This window comes from Taudactylus pleione, unplaced genomic scaffold, assembly GCF_031769625.1.
Source record: "Taudactylus pleione unplaced genomic scaffold, aTauple2 ptg000918l, whole genome shotgun sequence".
NCBI classification, from domain to species: Eukaryota; Metazoa; Chordata; class Amphibia; order Anura; family Myobatrachidae; genus Taudactylus; species Taudactylus pleione.
Window position 1 is genome coordinate 2,899,549 of NW_028285319.1, and position 20,030 is coordinate 2,919,578.

The window sequence follows — 20,030 nt, forward strand, 5'->3', positions numbered from 1 at the left end:
CGGAGCAATTGTAATCCAAGGAGTAGATGATTATAAGCGAGAGATCTACCACCAATTGTCGGATAGTGAGGTGTATTTGAAACTTGTATCTGACCCGACTATGGAGTACCAAAAAGAATTGATGAATATTCTATCAGAAGCAAAGGGAAAAGAGATCATGGATGTGAAAATATTTAAGGCTTTATGTGTCCAGCACCCTATTGTTCCAGTGATTTATACATTACCTAAATTACACAAGGACCCCATTAGACCACCAGGGAGGCCTATTATATCGGCCCGTGGTTCATTATTACAACCAGTGTCACAGTTGCTTGACTGTATCCTCCAACCACTATTATCTCAACAAGGGACATTTTTGAAGGACACTACAAGTTTTTTGAAGATGTTATTAACAATAGATATACTACCTGATAATGTGCTCCTTTGTTGTTTAGACGTATGTAGCTTGTACACGTCCATCCCTCACAATGGTGGGATGTGTGCCATGAAGTTATTTTTGGAAAATAACTTAGCCACTTCTGTGTTTGATCATAAGTTGTTTCTGACGTTATTAGAACTTACACTACGTCGTAACTATTTTTTGTTTGATGGATCTTTCTATCTACAGCTACAAGGGTGTGCCATGGGGTCGTCTGTGGCACCCTCGTATGCTAATGTATATATGTTTAAACAAGAACATGATATGTTTTTCAGTGACCCAGATATCAGTCGACATATATATTTGTACACTCGTTATATAGACGATGTGTTTTTGATTTGGCTGGGAGGTGTTGATAGGTTTGAAATGGTGATGCGTGAGATCAATGCACTTAACTCACCTATAAAATTTACATACAGTTACAGCACCAGCCAGGTCAATTTTTTGGATGTGATTGTAAAGATTCATGAGGGCAAGATACAGACAGAGGTGTTCCGTAAACCTACAGATCGGAACACGTTGTTGATGGCAAACAGCCATCACCCACCATCGCTAAAGAAAGGGTTGCCACGTTCACAAATGATGAGGGTGGCGCGTATTACCAGTGATCCCGCTAGGATTGAATTGGAGTTAGACATACTGATTGCTAAATTTGCCTCTAAAGGTTATGATATTAAGATGCTGCAGGACCAAAAAATGGAGGTCTTGGGGATGGAGAGATCACTTTTGTTAAATCCCATGAGAAGGGAAGAGACTAATGTTATCCCGTGGGTCAGTGACTACACGGTGGCTAGTCCGATCATTAGGAGAGCTACTCAAGCATTATGGCCAATTGTAAGTACAGATAGAGATCTACCGATGCTTTGTAATAAAAGACCTTTAGCAGCTTTTAAGAGGGGTCGGAATCTTAGAGACAGACTTGTGCGGTCTGATGTCTCTGAACTTGGTAAATCCCCTTGCCCCAATATGTATTTCAAACCTTCGGGATGCTATAAATGTAGTGGTTGCACTACTTGTAAATTTTTGATACCGTGCAAAACATTTAAGCATCCACATAAGGATACTAGTTTTGATATTAGATATGTGCTGACTTGTCTTTCAACGTATGTTGTATACATTGTTGTGTGCCCGTGTGGACTACATTATGTTGGTCAAACTACCAGGAAATTTAGGGAAAGGATGACGGCTCATCGTTCAGCGATCAGGATGATACTCAATGGTAGGGATATTGACCAACCGGTGGCACGCCACTTCCTGGAAGCTGGGCATACGTTAGAATCATTGCGATATTTCATCATTGATCATGTCCCTGCTTCAGTGCGCGGTGGTGATCGGGCTCGATCACTGCTATTTAAAGAATCCCGTTGGATTATTAAGTTGGGCACGACTAAACCAGGGGGACTCAATGATAAAATTAACTGGAATAGTCTGTTATAAGTGATGAGGCTTGTGTACTGTGCACATTTGTCTTGGTTATTATGAATGTCTTGTTTTGAAAAAAGTGGGGTGCTTTGCTATAAGTACTGACAGTATATTTGATATTCATGGTATAATACTGTTAGATCATCTCCCATAAGTATCAATATATGATGTGTGTCCTAGTTGTTCATAATGTTTGTATCTATTGTTTATGGGGATGTTGTTTTTATGGCTATCTAATTTGTTTCCCTAGCTGGTGCACACACGGGCAGTTCGGCATCTTACGGCTGGTGACAGCTCTGAGCTTGGACTGAGCTGGAGCGCATATGGCCGGCTGGTGGAACGCAAGTCTGCTGTTCCCATGGTAACGGCTGCAAGGCGTCCCGGAAGTTCAGTGATGACTGTATCCGGTGGGAGGAGCCGACGACCGCGGTGCACGGTGATGGAAGCTGGCCACAGGTGGGGTATTTAATGGTGGGGTAAGTGTTGTTTGTTGCTGTATGTATTGTGTCCTGATGACAGGGTGGTAACCTCGAAAACGTTAGAAGAGAATATACATCGTTTTTCCTTGTTGCTGTCTCCGAGTGCCAGTTCTTTCTCCTCTGGATATATATATATATATATATATATATATATATATATATTTATATGTAAAAATAAAGGAGACAAATAAATATATATATATATATATATATATAAAGTTTTAAAGTGAATAAAAATATACCGTATCCAAACATTTATTTACTCACATATTACTATGATTTATTACAATATCTGCAAAAATAGCATTCCTTACAGATGACTATAAATGTCATCTCATTTTACTGAATACCAATGAATTTACTGACAGCTGCAATTCATGACTCATAATACTGAATACCAACCTAAAACTTTAATACCCAATCATGTGAACAGAACCCCTGAATTTTAGAACTGACCATAATAATTCATGTACCAAAACCATAGTGAACTTACTCTTATAATGCTCTCCCCAGGGGCCATGTCCGTATAAATCTTGACATTATAAGAAATGTTGGAAAACGTAGGGGTGTTGTCATTTGCATCAATAACTAGGATGTCCACAGTGACTGGAGCACTTTCTTGGGTACCATCTGAAGCCACCATCTGTTGAGAAGACAAGATGCACAGTCATAATATTACTAAATGTTGGGAAATAATACAATGCGATTGCATCAATTTACATTTGCTATAAACATCCGGATATTTTGATATTCTTCATAGCTATTTATGCCATTAAACAAAATAAATAAATAGTCCTCCTTAGCATACATATACGGAATACATACGGGATGCCGGCGTTTGGGATCCCGGCAGTCAAAATACCAATGCCGGCATCCTGAAAGGTTAGAATACAGGCACTTTATTGGTCGGTATCCTAACCCTCCCCCTGTCCCTATCCTAAACCTCCTGAGTGCCTGAAACTAACCTCCCCACTAGTGCCTAAACCTAACCACCCTGCACCCTAAACCTAACCCTCCCCTTTTAGTGCCTAACCCTAACCCTCCCCCTAGTGCCTAATCTTAACCCTCCCCCTAGTGCCTAACCCTAACCCAGTGGTCGGGATGCCGGCAACGGCATTCTGACTAGTGTTGGGATTCTGGCATCGGCATTTTGACCACTGGAATCCCAGCGGTCGGGATACTGACCGCAACGTGTAAATAAACTTAAAACACACCCATTGCTTACCTATAGTAGAGACAGTCATTCTGGGCTGAATCATTCATGAAGATAAATTCTCTAGGAACTAAGAACATTATTGAGGTGCTTTGTGTAGATTGCCCAATTCATGGACTGAACACAATATTATAAAAGTGGAAGAGTAAAAATAAAAATCCACAAAGTTCCAATGTTTAACAGTTTTATTTTTATTGGTATAATATATTTTTATTTTTGATATGCCTGTAATATGATGTGACCCATCAGGGGTTAAATTTAAGTCAAGTCAAAGTGGGTGACACAGCTAAATCAGACTGTCATGCATTTAAACCCTTCATACTGATCCCCTGATAAAGCTACCAATGTGCACTATAGGATTTAAACACGTTGACCACGTCACATTCCTTTTCAGCTCCTGTTGGTGGTTTCTGGTCACACCTAGGGCAATCTGCCCACTGTTCTACAAGCGGATCTCTAATGCTGCTCTGGCTTTTTGTGGATGGAAACATCAGTGCGCTATGCTTTCCATGCCGGTATCCTGATTACTGGCGCGTTTATAAAATAGATAGATCTTTTGCATGCACACAACTTTGCAAAGACCACATTTTTGCCGAGATGCCTTCACTAAACTTAGCTTATGTTTGAATGGCCATTGCCACTCAAATGCACATTCAGCTGCAATTAGAAATGCTAATGAGTTGTGTATGTCTCTGAATCACTACTAGACGCTCTCAGCTACAAAGCATGCGTAACGCAAATTCAAGGCACTAGAAACAGAGATGTGTACGTATCTATCTCGGCCTCTATATCTCTATTGACCAAAGATCTTAAACATGTTGCTGCCAGGAAACTCTGTCATATGCTTTATTTAGACGTAAATGTTCTCTGTAGAACACATTTAGTAATTGTGCTGCAGTATCATTTCTCGTTCTGCTGGAGATGTTCTAAAAGAAATCTGCTCCTCATTATGCCTTTGGTCAAGTGAATCAAAGCTTATGAGTAATAGCTATTTGCCAAATCTTTTATTGGCCACCAATGTCAGTAAATGTCATTTACAGGCAACCAGAAAAATACTAGCAGCACATATTGATTATAGGAAGAAAAATAAATTTGAAAACAACATAATTCACATGTTTGCCAAAGGCGATGGAAGCAGAAAACAATTGTTTAAGCATCCCGGGCAAAAAAGAATAGAAAAGAATAAACAGCGTATTTATGGTATCTATTCTTGTTTATTTAGCTTTGTACGGTATTTATTGTCTATGCGACAGTACTGGAAATTATTGTTTGACATTTTTTATAACATGTTTGTGTGTAACAATCTCTCATCTTCCAACACTGAGTCAGAGGGCCTGACAAAGTGCATGAATGATGATGTTTGTCCATGAATGATGATGTTTGTCCATGAAAGATGATGTTTTGCCTCTTTCTGAGACCTGATTTGTGGCGACAAAAATCAGAATATGGCGGGAAAAGCCAAAGTAATCTGAGCCTGTACATCTCTAATTTGTATATTTGCATATTTTTGCACAGCCGTTGTGTACAAATTTGCTCTGATGTCAATATATAAGCCACTAAAACCTCTTATTGGTTGAAAAGTTTCAAACCAGGTTGTTTAAAGAGCACTAGTTACACTACATGAGGAATGATTCCCACTGGCCTCAGCTTCTCACTCACACATAATTGGAGAAAGGTGAAGATCATAACTTACATACTTATTTGTCAATGTGGGCTTATGTCTGTTAGAAAGGCCATTAGAAACATATGTGAATGCAGAACAACTATAGATCATTGATATGCATAGCCCTAATAAGTGGCATTACTTGTAAACTAGTAGCAAGGCATTTTCTGCAATACAGGTTGAGTCTCCCATATCCAAAATTTTGGATAATGGAATATTCCGTATTTTGGAATATTTGCATACCATAATGAGCTATCTTGGAATTGGGACCCAAATCTATACACAGAATGCATTTATGTGTTATATACACCTTATACACACAGCCTGCAGGTCATTTTATACAATATTTTCAATAATTTTGTGGCTCAAACAAAGTTTGTGTACATACATGAAATTCATTTATGTTTCATATACACCTTATAAACAGAGCTTGAAGGTAATTTTATACAATATATTTAATCATTTTGTGCCTAAAACAAAGTTTATGTACATTGAACCATGAAAAAGCAAATGTTTCACTATCTCAGTCATGCTAAAAATATTCCATATTTCGGAATATTTGGATATGGGAGACTCAGCCTGTATCAGGTTTCTGCATTGAGATGCTTAAATGATGGACTGGGTGCCGCCTCTAGCACATGGTGGAGATAGAGGTTTAGTATTTCTAAAGAAAGAGGCAGAAAGAAGGGCATTTTTTTTCTTGATACTGTAGCATTGAGTATTTGTGGGATATTCCCCAAATGGGACACCCGCAAATACTAAGTACTATGGAGGGATCGCCGATGGGCGACTAATTTGCTAATTTTGTCAGAGATTGAGCCTCGGGCTGCCTCTCTATTTGCTCCCCGGTGACGCATGTGCCAGCCAACAGTCGCGCATGCGCATTGGCTGCCAGAGACCCTAACCAGGAAGCAGTGTGATAGCCTTATGCTAGCTTTACGCTATCGCACTGCTTTCAGCTTTTTGCTAGGATGGGACCATCTTATGGTGAGAGTACCTAATACAATTACAAGAAAATATCTATTTGTACATTGCGAATTTGGGCAAAAAATATTTATCACATCCACATTCTGTGAAAGGGTTTGGGTTAATAGTCATCTGTGTTATACAGTGATTAGGCTGATTATATAACACATGTACTTATTAAACTTAGTTTTGTTCCTTAAAGATGATGATTTCATCTAACATGAGATGGCGGATGGGTACTCTCGGTGTCTAGGAGATGAGTGCCATGACAGGGGGGGGGGGGGGGGGGGGTTGGGCCAGTAGGTGAAATTAAATGCAAATACTTTCCATTATATCTTAATGACTACACAATACAGTATATATGAAGTTTCCTCCAATGGGGGTTGTTGAAGTATGCATATGGTTCTATCTGGATGGGATGTGAGCGTGTTAGGGAATATTATTGCATTGGTTGTTGACTTATATTAAACACTCCAGACAGATTGAAGTAGCTGATTTTTTTCTAAATATATGAAGATATGAAAATGTATTGAAACCTGTCATTTGTGCTACAAATGCAATGGGCAAAGTGTTGTGTTATGGAATGCTTGCTGAAACATGGCAGACATCTCAGTTAACATTGGATACTATAGGGAAGATTTATCAAACCTCTAAAAGGTAAAACTTAGTTGTTGACAATAGCAACCAATCAGCTTCTGTCATTTTATAGACTGAGCTAGAAAAATGATAGCCAGAAGCTGATTGGTTGCTATGGCTACAGCACTCTCCACTATATCACTCTGTTTTGATACATCTTTTCTTATGTTGGTTAACTAGACAATATGTTAATTATGATGGTGCATATATGGACACTGAGTGAATAGACACCAGAGGGTATTTCAACTTTGAAGGGGAGATGTCTAAAGCCTTGGTGAGAGATATAAAGTGGAGAAGTTGTGCAAAGCAAGTAGCAACCAATCAGCTTCTAACTGTCATTAATCTAGGTAGGGCCCCATTTATCAACGAGTCTTTGAAATGACAGACGCTGATTGATTGATTTGGTCAACTACTTTACTTTATTTCTCTCCATGGTTTGATACATCTCCCCCAGGAAGTGATACTTTTATTTTTGTGTCACTTACTGTTCTGGCCGGGGGCCCTGAAAACTGTTCTATTAAGGGGCCAACATGTTAACCTGTTAATGCAGTAAATAAATCTGGTGAGTGCCCTAATTTGTTATATCTACATATTAGAAACTATAGTTAGTTTACCACAGACAAGTACTGCTTGTAATAACTTACAGTGTGTTGGCCATGTTTCCTCAGGTGGGGCCAACTGTCACTCCAAACAAGATGGTGAACACTCACCTAATGCACTAAAAGTTACTGCTCTGAAGGCGGGCAACCCATTTAGTATGATCACTATTTTTTAAGTTACCACTATCTAATCTTCATGTTATATCAAGAGAGCAAGTGAGGTTTGCAGTAAAATAACAAGTGTTTATTTTGAGGGGCTGTATGTAGAGCTTATAAAATAGAAACTTACTATTTGTCCCAGCAAAAACAATATAAAAACGATCTGCCCTGTCAAAAAATAAAATGTTACTTCAACTTACACCGATATGTACCTAAACAGAAATATGGTCTAAGCTAGGGAAAACAGTGTGAATTGGGGAGTCTTTGAAAACCTGCTCCATTAGTAAATCTACCCCTTAGACTATTTGCTTTTGTTTTATCTTCAAATGTATGTCTTTTTTCCTGGCTGGCAGCTGAGTGTAAGCAGACTGTTTTCATTTACAATTGTAGTAATTGCACTGGCCCTTATTTGCATTTGCATGTTTTGATAATTAGAAATTGGTTCAAAAACTTGTCTCTTTCCATCTCAAATAGGGAAAACCCAACAATTATGAACACAAAGGCTACCAGGCATGACGTGGCTGCAAATATTTTACAAAACAATGCCAACATTAATATTTTATTCTCCATCTTAAAATAACTAATATCTAACTAAACTATATACTGTAGTTTGCTGTTTTTTTCTCTCATAAAGTCTAAAAATATATATTTTCAACTGTTTTATATAAAGGGAATCTTTGGTATATCCAGTTAATGCTTAACTGTCTTACATACTGTATAGAGATACTATCAGCCAGCTCTCCGCTATTACAGATGTGTCCTCTAACACTATTGCAGCAGTTGTGCAAAACTCCCCTTCTCAGCGTGTGAGGTCCTGTGTGACTTCAGTTCAGCTGAGCATCTTTTTGCATTTTTTTCACCTGAAAATGTGTCTTAGTCACAATGTGATGTAACAAAACCACTTAACGAGACTGCGCTGATTAATTCAATATGTGACACTTGTACAGCTGTATGAAGTGCTATGATGTAGCAGCCGCTACTTTTTGTAATACCAGGTTTCGTTGTGCTTAATCTGCGATTTTGTACATATTTAAAAACGAATTCCCGTGCGGTTAATGGAGCAGCCCGGCGTCTCTGGTACAGATTGAGTGGTGTTCACTGTAGTGCGAATAAGATGCAAATGTAAAGAAAAAGTCTCTACACTACACCGCCCAGAGTGGTTCACTTGGACCATGTGTCTTGCGCCTCATGGTGCAGGGCCGTAACTAGCTATGGGTGATTGGTGCCATCGGACAGGGCACAGAGACTCTGTGAGCGGCACAGTCGGCCCTCCTGGCCATTGTTCCTGGCTAGCAGGATGTCTAGAATGACACCCTGCAGCCAGGATTGCTGCTGCAGTACCTGCAGAGCATCCTGTAGATGCTCCAGTTGGGCACCCTATACAGTACAGTATATGCAGCCGATCCGGCATTCTGAGGGTGCCCGGTCAGCTCTGCAAGTAATGGAGCAGCCGGTCACGCCCCCTTCTGCACGATGTAATGACGTCTTGCGTGTGATGTCGGGGCCAGCACAGGGTGCAACTGTGCCCTGTTACTGCTCTGTCATGGCATATTGAGACGAGGTGTATGGTGATACATCTGTATCATTGCTTTCGTCTATGTAAAGAGTACAGAAATAATTATTTTACTGTATTAATTAGAAATTAATTATGTGAAACAAAATGTTACTTAAACTTGTATGTATGAATCAGAAACTTGAATATTTATATTTGATTCTTTTTCAAGAAACCTACAGTAAAATACTGTACACCTGTTAATTGGCAGGCTAAATTTCTAAGCATCAAGCATTATTTTAAGACAACACATTTCTGTCATTGCTGTTTAGTATTTCTATACAATATAGACACCTCTGTGCATATGATAGGCTACTTTCATTCAGTATTATTCTCCTGTTACAAAATACACCATCTATATGCATGACCGAGTCTTGTTATTACCAATTTTATTTATTTTGTTTTCTTTCATTATATACATCATTCATATTCAGTTTCTAGAGTTACTTTGAAAGCTGTTAAAAACAAACACTTTTTTAATAGATACTGGGTATTTTTCATCAGTACATCAGATGCTCTACAATTACATTCCATGCCAAGAGCCTCAGCTGAACCAATTTTAGAATTTCTAAGTTTTCTATTCACTTAGTAGACTTTCTGTGGATTTAAGATGAGTTTGACAGACCAAACATTACTTTCAGGAAAGCATAGCTGTGCAACTTCATCTGCCTAGGAATAATGATTTCTCAGCATATGAAAATGAAGAGGAATTGTAATTTTATTTTTCCCTCCAGGCACTGGAGCCTAAGTGAATAGGTAGTAGCGTAAATCACTGCGTTAACCATTAGTATTTGGCATATTCATTGATAATGATACAACAATACATATTATAATGGAGATGTTCCTTCTGACTCCTAAAATATATGAGAGACAAGAGGGATGAATTAAACTGCAAAAAATGTCATACCAGCCTCAGAAAAAAAAACAATATAGAAGTTTGTATTTTTTACTTTAATTTGACACATATTCCTTTTTTCCATTTCATAAGAGAACACAAATATGTTCTTCTAAAGATCATTTTTTATTTTTCTTGTACTGCAGCTTTGCTACTTAACTCAGAACAGCCAAAACCGAAAATCAGAAGCAAAATGTCAAGGATAATTTAAAATACAATTTCACAGAAAACATGTATACAAAATGTTTGCAATCTTTGAATTCCTTAATCTAAGAAAAGGGATAGATAACATGTCAGAACCATTTTTTCCTCCCTTTGTGCTAAATTGAAGATAAAAATGGTAGCTGAAATTTGAGGGAACAAATGAATGGTGAAAACCATTAAATTTATGAAAATCTATTCTTGCATATTTTTGCAAAGCCTTTTGATTAATTTTAAAAGGAAAAAAAAAACCTTCAGTTTTCTAGATTTCAATATGTTAAAAGTCTTCTAACAAAGAAATGAAATGCTGGACCTGAAATTCCATTAAGGCAGGTAAATGACAAATTGAAGAGAATAGTTTTATAAATGATAAGTGAACAAGATTTTGGCTTCTGTATTCAGGATATTTCCATTCCTACCTTGCTCTGCTTTGTACCCTGGACATCAGCCATAGTCAATATGTTCCCCAGATTTGGCACGCTCATTTAGAGATAGGAAATTACAGGTTGAATTAGTATTTGTGAGAAGCCAGCCTATCTATTCACTAGGAACCAGCGACCTCACTGAGACACTTCATGACCAATGTTCATGAGGCTTGACTAAAATTTGTGTGGCACTGGAATTGAATGATAATCTGCAACCTGCTGAATATTGGCTCAGCCAACATAATGACTGCCTCCATGATTTGTAAGCAATAAATGTTCTTTAATATTTTTTGCTACAGTACATTGCGGATATACCATATTTCCATAAAATGATAGCTAAATATTTGTTTAAGGATAAATCATAGGTAGAAATGAATAAAACAATTTGACCATTTTGTAATTACACATTTAGAGATGAGAAGGGCATTACACCCTGTAGACAGAGTCATTTGTCTCACAAAGTAAGCTGCCAAGCTAACAGACAGAGCTTCTACCTTTACAGACAAGGCTGTAAGTTTGATGTATAAGGCTAACTATCTGTCAGGCAAGGCATCAATTTTATTAGCGCAAGCTGCAAGACTATCAGAGGAGGAGTAATCCCATAGAATAGCTAGAGAATAGCCTGCAAAGAGTCCTTTACATTGTTGAAGTGGAGCAGAGGGTCCCACAATGGAAAAGAGAGAGAGCATTATCAAGCCCAGAGGAAAAGATTCACATCATACAACTGCCTAGCTTGCATCTAGAGATCCAAAAATGTTAGAACAAAAATGGTCATTTAAATGTAATTGTTTTTTTAAATTATAGAAACAAGCAGAATTTCTAAACCACTGCAAACCTGCTCCCCAAAAAATTAGACTTATATGTGTAAAGAGCTGCACTGATCCCTCAGATCTATACAACCTTGTGTGTTTTTGTTTTAATAAAAAAAAAGAAAATTCCACCCTACCCCACACACACACTCGGGTCTCTACAAAACTTCCAATAAAAGAACAGCTATAGGCTTTTATAGCCAGGCTGGTGGCACTATAGCAAGGGACACACCTAGAATGGCTAAAACGCCGATCAGGCCTAGGTCAGTCAACATGGAGCTCAATTCCCTAATGTCATCAGGCCTGCAAAACTAATGTATCCCACCTACCAAGGGAAAATAGGATAATGCTGATAGCACTTGGGCTCTTCCCAACATGCATTGGACAGTGGGCCTGATTCAGACCCGGTCGTAAGCATTGAGTGCTCGCAACCGGGTCAATGGTGGCCCACAGCACATGCACACAATGGAGCCAGCAATCCGTCGGTCCGAGTCTCGCACCAAAGGGGGCAAGCTGTCGATATTGAGTGACAGATCGCCCCCTTTGGTGGGTGGGCCAGGGGGGGTGGCTGCCCAAACGGAGGCATTCCCATGAGAACACCTGCCATTTGGGGGCGGCTCCACTGACATCACGAGTGATGTCAGTCGAGAGATTCCAGCTCTGTTAGAGCCGAAATCTCTCTGGGGCTTGCAGCCACGAGACCTTACCAGAAGGGTCTCATCGCAAGCCCGATGGTGGTCACCCACAGCTATGCAAGCGGCCAAGAGGCCGATCCAAAAAAAAAAGCCCAGCCCTGATTCAGAGCAAGCACTCTGTCAGAGCGAGCGGCTCTGAATCAGGCCCAGTGGGCGTTGAAACAATAATGATTGCTTAATGATAGAAATATTTTAATTTACTGCCATACTAAGGGTTCCAACAAGCCCTGTCATACCAAATTTTAATAGATGTCAGGGGGGATGTAGTTATTAGACCAGCAGAAGCAATGCCCCCGGTCTAAATATCGTCACTTTCTGCCCGACACAGGACTTAACATAGGTGTCGAAATGCCGGCGCCTATGTTAATCCCGATGCCAGAAGAACGACCCCCGCCATCCCGATCGTCATCTGACGGGTAAGTATAACACTTAGCCCGGGGATGGGGTGGTTAGGTTTAGGGACCCAAAGGGGGACTTAGGGTTAGGAACCCCCCCTGGGAAAGGTTAGGGTTAGGCTAGGGAAAGGGGGCGTTAGGGTTAGGCACCACTAGGGAGAGGTTAGGGTTAGGCACCCTGCCGGGAGGGCTAGGTTTAGGGTGCGGGGAGAGAGGGTTAGGCTTAGGCACCCCTGGGGGGAGTAGGGTTAGGCACTGGGAGAGAGGTTAGGGTTAGGCACCTCTAAAGGATGGTGAGGGTTAGGGGGGAGAGGGGAGGGTTAGGATACTTACCACCACCCGTCGGGGTCTCCTACCGTCGGGTTTTCACTGTCAGGATGTTCAGCCACCGGTACTTCAATCCCATTCCCTGTCAGGGCATGCTGGAACTCAGAGAACATACTATACCATCAAACAATAAAAGAATCACAGTACACACACACCTAATGGAAAAATATTTTATTGAGAAAAGACACCCTACTCTATTCTCATTTACCCATTTATTACTCACTGAGATCCACCAGGCATCATTCCCTTCAGTCCATGTAGCATTCACATCCTAGCTTGGCAAAATGAACATCACAAAACATCGCGAAGAACAGCTTACAGACGGTTATTCCCATAAAAATGAATAGGATTGCTCTCAATGTGCTACTTTGTGATCTGGTGGAATGGGAAATCACAGCATGAATGTGCAGAAGACAAATTTGCAGGATCCAAGTGATGCTATCCTGTTACTATGAGCCAGATTCTCCAGATATGTTTTCAGCACCTTGTTCAACAACCCAATCATAATTCTCTATCAATATCACATAACCCCTGGTGCAATGAACATCATAATCTAATCAGTTTCTCCCCATTAACCCCATAATGCAGACACCATTAACTTCTCAGACACAGCCATTAATTCCTTTCTAGCCATTAACTATTTGTGAACATTAACTGTATGCATCACATTCATTAATTTGCAATTCCCAAAAGCACACTACAAACTTAATTTGTATCACATACAGTCCACATAATGTATGCATCTCATAGTCCTTATATGTATCACAGAACTGTCCTATATATTGTGCAATACCACATTAACCTAACTACTAAATACAAATCATAGCTTTGTCCTATGTTAACCACAGAACAAGCAATTGCATTTATTTCCCATACAATTCATATGAAGTATGCTTCTCCCTATAAAGCATTCATACATCACATTCTATATTCCATTACCAGCATTGCCAAAATGTTTCCATAATCTTCGCAAAGTGGCCTTATCCATTTCACCTTGGTATTGGAGGGTGTGTGGTAGAGATTAGGTGGATGAGGAGAAATGTGGATGTCTGTCTGCGATCCTTGGGTGTGAAGAGAGAGACTGTGTATGTGGGCGGTCTAGTTTTGTTATACTGCTGTGAGTTCTGTACAGTTAGTAGGCAGCATTTTTTGACAGTATTAGAATGATTTTCCTGCAGCAACATAACAGGAAAGTATGACCGTCATTGATCTATAAATGGAGGGTGTGTTTTTAGTGACCAAAAGCTTTCAATACTATGGGCGGAATTCAATTGATTCCTGCCCCCATCACGCCCGACGGAGCTATTCAATTCTTGCTCCTGTCGGGCACGATCAGCTGACAGCGCTACATTTCAGCTCGCAGCCCCAGGGGGGTGAGAGCTGAAATGGGCGAAAAGTGACATGTTTGGGCATCCAAAAACATCACTTTTCGCGATCGCGCCCAGCACTTTGGTCGGATTTAGCTGCTTTACGTGGCTAAACCCGACCACTTTGGGCATGATCAGCATGAAAATCTAGAACAATTGCATTGCGGCCAGCGATCTCCTGTCACTTTAGACGGGAGATGCGGGCCGCAAAAACAATTGAATTCCGCCCTATGTGTCACAACTCTTGGATGGTTAATGGATGCAACCCATATTTTGGGAATTGACAAGTCCTCCAGTATTTCCGAGATGCAGAGTCTAATGTGCCGGCGGTGTCCACCAGGGACCCTCGCAAGAGGGTATGTACTCTGGATGTAATGGAGAAAATTCTCAACGTAGTCAACAGGCCGCTTCAAAACCAAACGGGCAAATGGTACCAGGGAGCAGATGTATGCAAATCACAGAGGATAGCCAAGGTCAGAGCCATATAACCAAATGCAGTACCAGGGATTAGGCAGAAGCAGGTCAGAAATTAAGCCAGGGTCAGGAACAGACTTGCAGAAGCTGATTGCAGGAATCCTCTAATCAGTGCAGCTGGCGATTGCACTGAGCTGGATAACAGGCTGAAACTGAGGTTTTCTAAGTTCTTAGGAAAGCTATATATTCCTAAACTGGAACACAGCAGCACATGATTCAGGACACAGAAACTGTAGATATAGAGCCAGATAACAGTGATGGTTTTCTGCACAAAGGAGCCACAGGATAGAACAGAGCACTAGGAAGAACTCTTTGCTCTGGCACCAGTGGGAGTTCTCACAGGGCATATGAATCTGCTGCAAGTCCCTGATAGGCTCCTGAGGTCAGCTGAGGCAGATGCATTCCCACTGGAAGAATGCTATCAGCTGACATAGTGCATGATGGTGATGTCACTACATGGTTCTTGAACAAGGTCAGGCAGAAATCCTGACCTGCAGCAAATGGCAAGGTAAGTCACACAAATTGAACAGCGTGCAACACTATGTTTTTGGAACAAAGATCTGCATTGATTTAGGAACATGTAAAGCAGCATCTATGAATCAGGCCCATTATGTTCAATCTCATCCCTTAGCAGTTCAGCAATGATGACATTTGGTTTTTGATCCAGTTGATGGCTGACCCCTTGTGTGTAGAACATACTGTACAAATACTCCCCCCACATGACCCAAGTGCATTACTGTACTTGTAACTGCAAGAGGCTCCTCTGTACTTGTAACTGCAAGAGGCTCCTCTGGCTTTTTAATAAAAGTGAGAATCTAGGATTTATTTTTATAACCAGTCCCAACCCCAGCTACTGCGCTCACTCACTTGTGCAGATTTCTAGAATACATTACTAACCCTACTAGCCTCTATTCTGGACCCCTCTACAGTGGATTACCTCATCCTTCTCCATCTCACCTCTCTCATATTCCTTCTCCACCCCAAATATATCCCCCTTCCCCACCAAACTTAACTCACCGCCCTATACACTTCCCCCTTTTACTGTGTATACAGTAAGTTCAAAAACTACAGACATCAAACTGTTTCTTAATCTTAAGTGCTATCAAATACAATGGATATTGTCTTTTTTATGTGACTCCACATATGTTATAATATACCTGTGTCATGTCTCACATATGTACTTTGTTTGCTATAAATATGTATCTTGTTTCTGAAGACTTTAATAAACAGTCTCAAAAACAGTCTTAAAAAAAATAAAAGCTGCTTGTAGCTCAAGTTAAAATTCATTAATGGTTATTAAGAAATGAGTGTAGACCCAAATTCTGATGATATTTATTTTTTATGTTCAAGTTCTGAGAACAGATTTACAAACCTAATAATAAATGAAATTAAATTTGTATATTTAGAAAAGTGAGTCCTATACCATGGATTAAGTAACTGTGCTTGAACTCATCAGTTATTCACATATGTGTTGAAAACTTCATGAAAGGACACTACTATACATATATATAACTCTCAAAGCTCAGTCTTAAAAGTATTGACATGCTTTCTTTTGGTTTATTGTATTTCTTGGGTGTGGTATACTGTGAAAAGTCAATAGTAAATTGGTTGACAATCAGAAGGATGACACTAGAATGTTGACATAGTCATTAGATCGACCATCAGACGTGTTTTTAGGTCAACAGGGTTAAATGGTCGACACAGTCAAAATGTCAACATTTAACATGTCGACACTAAAATGTTAACACATTTTTCTTATTTTAGCCAGACTAACCATAAAAATCATGAAAAAAATGTGCTGACATGTTAACTTTGGGCTGTGTTAACCATTTAACCCAATTGACCTAAATACATGTCTACAGAATGATGGTCAACCTAATGACCATGTTGACCTTTTAACTATCAACATTCAAAATGTGTCAACCTTCTGGTGTCAACCTTCTGAATGTCGACCTTTTTATTGTTGACCAATCGACCAATATCCGCATTTCTCAACTAAAAGAACAAACAATGTACTGTAGATTATCATTATACAGAAGCAAATTTGATCATTTGGTTTAATAAACCATTAATAAAATATGTGGTTTTTTAGGTCTTTGAAAAAGTGTATATTTAAGAAAAAATATACACTTTAACCAAATTCACATATTTTACCTTATTAAAGCTTTGCAATAGTTAAAGATTCCCCAGTCATATTATTGTTAAACTGTTTTAACCTTTGGAAACGAGCCAGGGCTTGAGTGCCAGGAGTGCTTTCAACAAAGTCAGTGTTGAAATGCATTAATAACACCACCAGACCTAGCCTCAAACTAAAATTATACAATATATACAGTATGAAAAGCAGTTACCTGTTGAGAAGTTTCCTGGAAAGCTGCCAAGATTGTTCACTTTCCATTGTAGAACTTTTTCCATTTATTTTAAGTACATGTTGGTGGTTTATATTCTTTGCTGCATTTTCTCACAAAGTTGGACAGCAGAGTGTTGCATACAAATATACCAGATGACTAGATATACAGTGCTGTATATCTGATGAGTCCTTTACAAAGCACACCTAGGTCTGATTCAGAATTGTACATAATTCGGAATGCGGTCGGATCTCATGATTTTTAGCAAATTGTGAATACATTAAGGGCTGTATATACAACTTAGAGCATTTACAAGCAAATCTAACGAGTTGCTTCTCATTTACTTCTGAATGGGCATCATTGAGTGGTAACAGGACATTTGTATGTAGAAAAACCCTCCCGTGGGCATATCGTGGGCTCACAAGTAGACTTGTGACTATTCAGAGTGAGAGAATGCAGAAAACCATCTGATTTCAGTCAGATATCCTGAAACAAGTATTGGGCTGGTAGAAATGCAGATAATAGTGATGATAACTACTCTCAGTAGTGGAGGACTGGGGATTGCATAGATGTGACCAGCTCAGAATGCAGGTGTATGTTTGCATTGATTTCTGATTGCTTTTCATGCAGCTTATGTGCATGGGTGCTTTACCCAGCACAGATCAAAACCTGTAAATGTCCAATACCGTAATAGACCAAGGGTCAAATGTAATAGGGTGAGAGTTTACAAAATGTGAGAGTTTAGCAGTAACCTGTCACACTTTTTAAACTCAGCCAATGTAATAGAGTCCAATAAAAGGCAAAGTCGCATCTTTTTAGACAAAAAAACCTCATGATTTAAACTCTCATCCAGATGTTTTCCCATTTTCCCTAACTCCTTATAGCCACCACTTTTAATAAAATAAACTTTGCCGTTTTTAATTTAACGTAAATACAGTACTGATCAGTTTAGCCCTATTTCAGGCTAAAACAAATGAGTGAGTGGACATTAGAACAGCCCTTATTATTTGTATTAGATATGTATGTTTCAAACTTTAAAAAAAAAATGTAAAGAGAGTAATAGAAGTATCACATTGTCTTACAACAATGCAGCAGTAAAAAAATAATTGATTTAAATGAGCACTGTCTATGTATTTATTCAAAAAGGGACGAACAAAAGAAGAGGGGCTGGAATTACATTTGGTAGGTAGAGGGAAATAGCAAGACATGGAAGGAAGGAAAAGGGCAATTGGGAGAAGTGAGACCAAAAGCATCCAAGGAAAAGAAAGTCCAATATCAATAAGCCATAAAGGAACTTTGTGGAATGTGAATGATCAGGGCTGCATTAAGGCTTGTGGGGGCCCCACAAGCCTTAATGGTTAATTAAGATTTAATAAAATTGCCACGGTCGCACACAGCAACTACCATGCCCCTTACCTTATATATATATCTTTATCTACCTATAAATATATATACTGTGTGTGTATATATATATATATATATATATATATATTTATTTATAAGGGCACAGTCATGCCCTTATATTAAGGCTGCATCTAAAAAACGGATTTCTCCAGAAGAAGGGGGGGCAGGGTGTTTAAGAGGCTACACCTCAAAATCTGTAGTAGTTACTGAGTTGAAATTTGGTAGGGGTGGGTAGAAGTGTCACACGGTGCTGCAGTCCAAATTTCAGGGCAACAACATACAAAAATGAGGATATGGGAGTAATCTAAAGCTCCAACTGTCACTTTTTTCTGACACTCTCAAATAGTAACCCTTTTCTGCAATAGTCTATGGGGGATTTCTGGGAAGGCATAACTCAGACAGAGTAGGGGTGGAACTTAGACTTGGGGTTTGTTTTATTAGGTAGCTATTGTACCAGGGTACGTGCTTTTGGGGTTCAGGTAAATTAGAAAGTTACAGTTTCTACACTATTACCTCAAGAATGCGCCATTGTAGAGATAGGACTTTTCAACTTGTTGCGCAGCCGCAGTAGGAGCCTCCACCAGGTGTAATAACTATGGCTTCACTTGGGTGCAGCAAGATGGCCGTTGTTTGCGGGCGGTAGTGGGGGCCGGGACCAGGGGGCAGGTAGCCAGCGTTTGCTGCGGCTGGGATGCGAGTGAGAGGGGGTAGGGGTTAGTGGGCATTAGCTGTGGCCGGGAACCGGGGAAGGTAGTGGCAGCCGTGCGGCAGAGGTAGGGGTCCCCCGTATTAAGCGCAACCAGCACAGGGCTCTGAGCCAGTCCTGGTTCTGGAAATACAAGGGGGAAAAATGCATAGGGCCCCCCCTGTATTTCCCAGAACCAGCACTGGACCCTTTCTAGCAGGGGGGTGATATCACAGCCAGGGGAGCCCCCTTTCACTGGGCCCACCAGCCAAGCATCACCCCTGACTGCTGGCTACCTGCCCCCTGGTCCACTGGTCCCGGCCCCCACTACCGCTGTGTGTATTTCAATGAGCACACAATTCTGTGAATTAGCAGCTCCACAATTTTGTGAGTGACAGCAATCTCATTCTGTGAGAGTGCTGAATCTGCAGTTAACCACAGGGTGTGATGGCATACCATATCTGTATTGCGCAAGGAGCATGTCCATTAAGGCATCAGCCTTAATGATCGTAATTTCATTGCTTTTTGAAGTTTGAGTGGAAGAAAATCAATAGGTTTTGTGAATTTTCAGATCATGTCTAAGCAGTCCTAATGGTACATGTGAAACCGTAAGGAAAAAAAAAAAAAAAAAAAAAAAAAAATATATATATATATATATACACAGTATATGCAAAGAGAGGGGGGAGAGGGAGACAGAGGGAGAAAGAGGTAGAGAGAGACAGAGAGAGGGACTAGGATAGTTATATTTACAAGTGATTGGCTAGGCTCCGCAAGGGTTTTTTTATGATTTTATTTTTTAGATAATACAAGCTCCAGAATTCCATGGCATTGGCTGGTAGACATGTGCACATTCTTCTCAATCCAGTGTAGGAAAGATTTAGCACTACAGCTGCTACTGAAT

General features: G+C 39.9%; 1 protein-coding gene across 1 annotated transcript in view; it reads right to left on the minus strand.

Moving 5' to 3' along the window:
• Positions 1 to 20,030, minus strand: part of PCDH15 (protocadherin related 15) — a 1,543,840-nt gene that overhangs the window by 586,979 nt on the left and 936,831 nt on the right. The window contains exon 13 of the mRNA XM_088459638.1: positions 2,813 to 2,962. Within this exon, the coding sequence (XP_088315764.1) occupies positions 2,813 to 2,962 (150 nt within the window). The remainder of the gene's footprint in view (positions 1 to 2,812; positions 2,963 to 20,030) is intronic.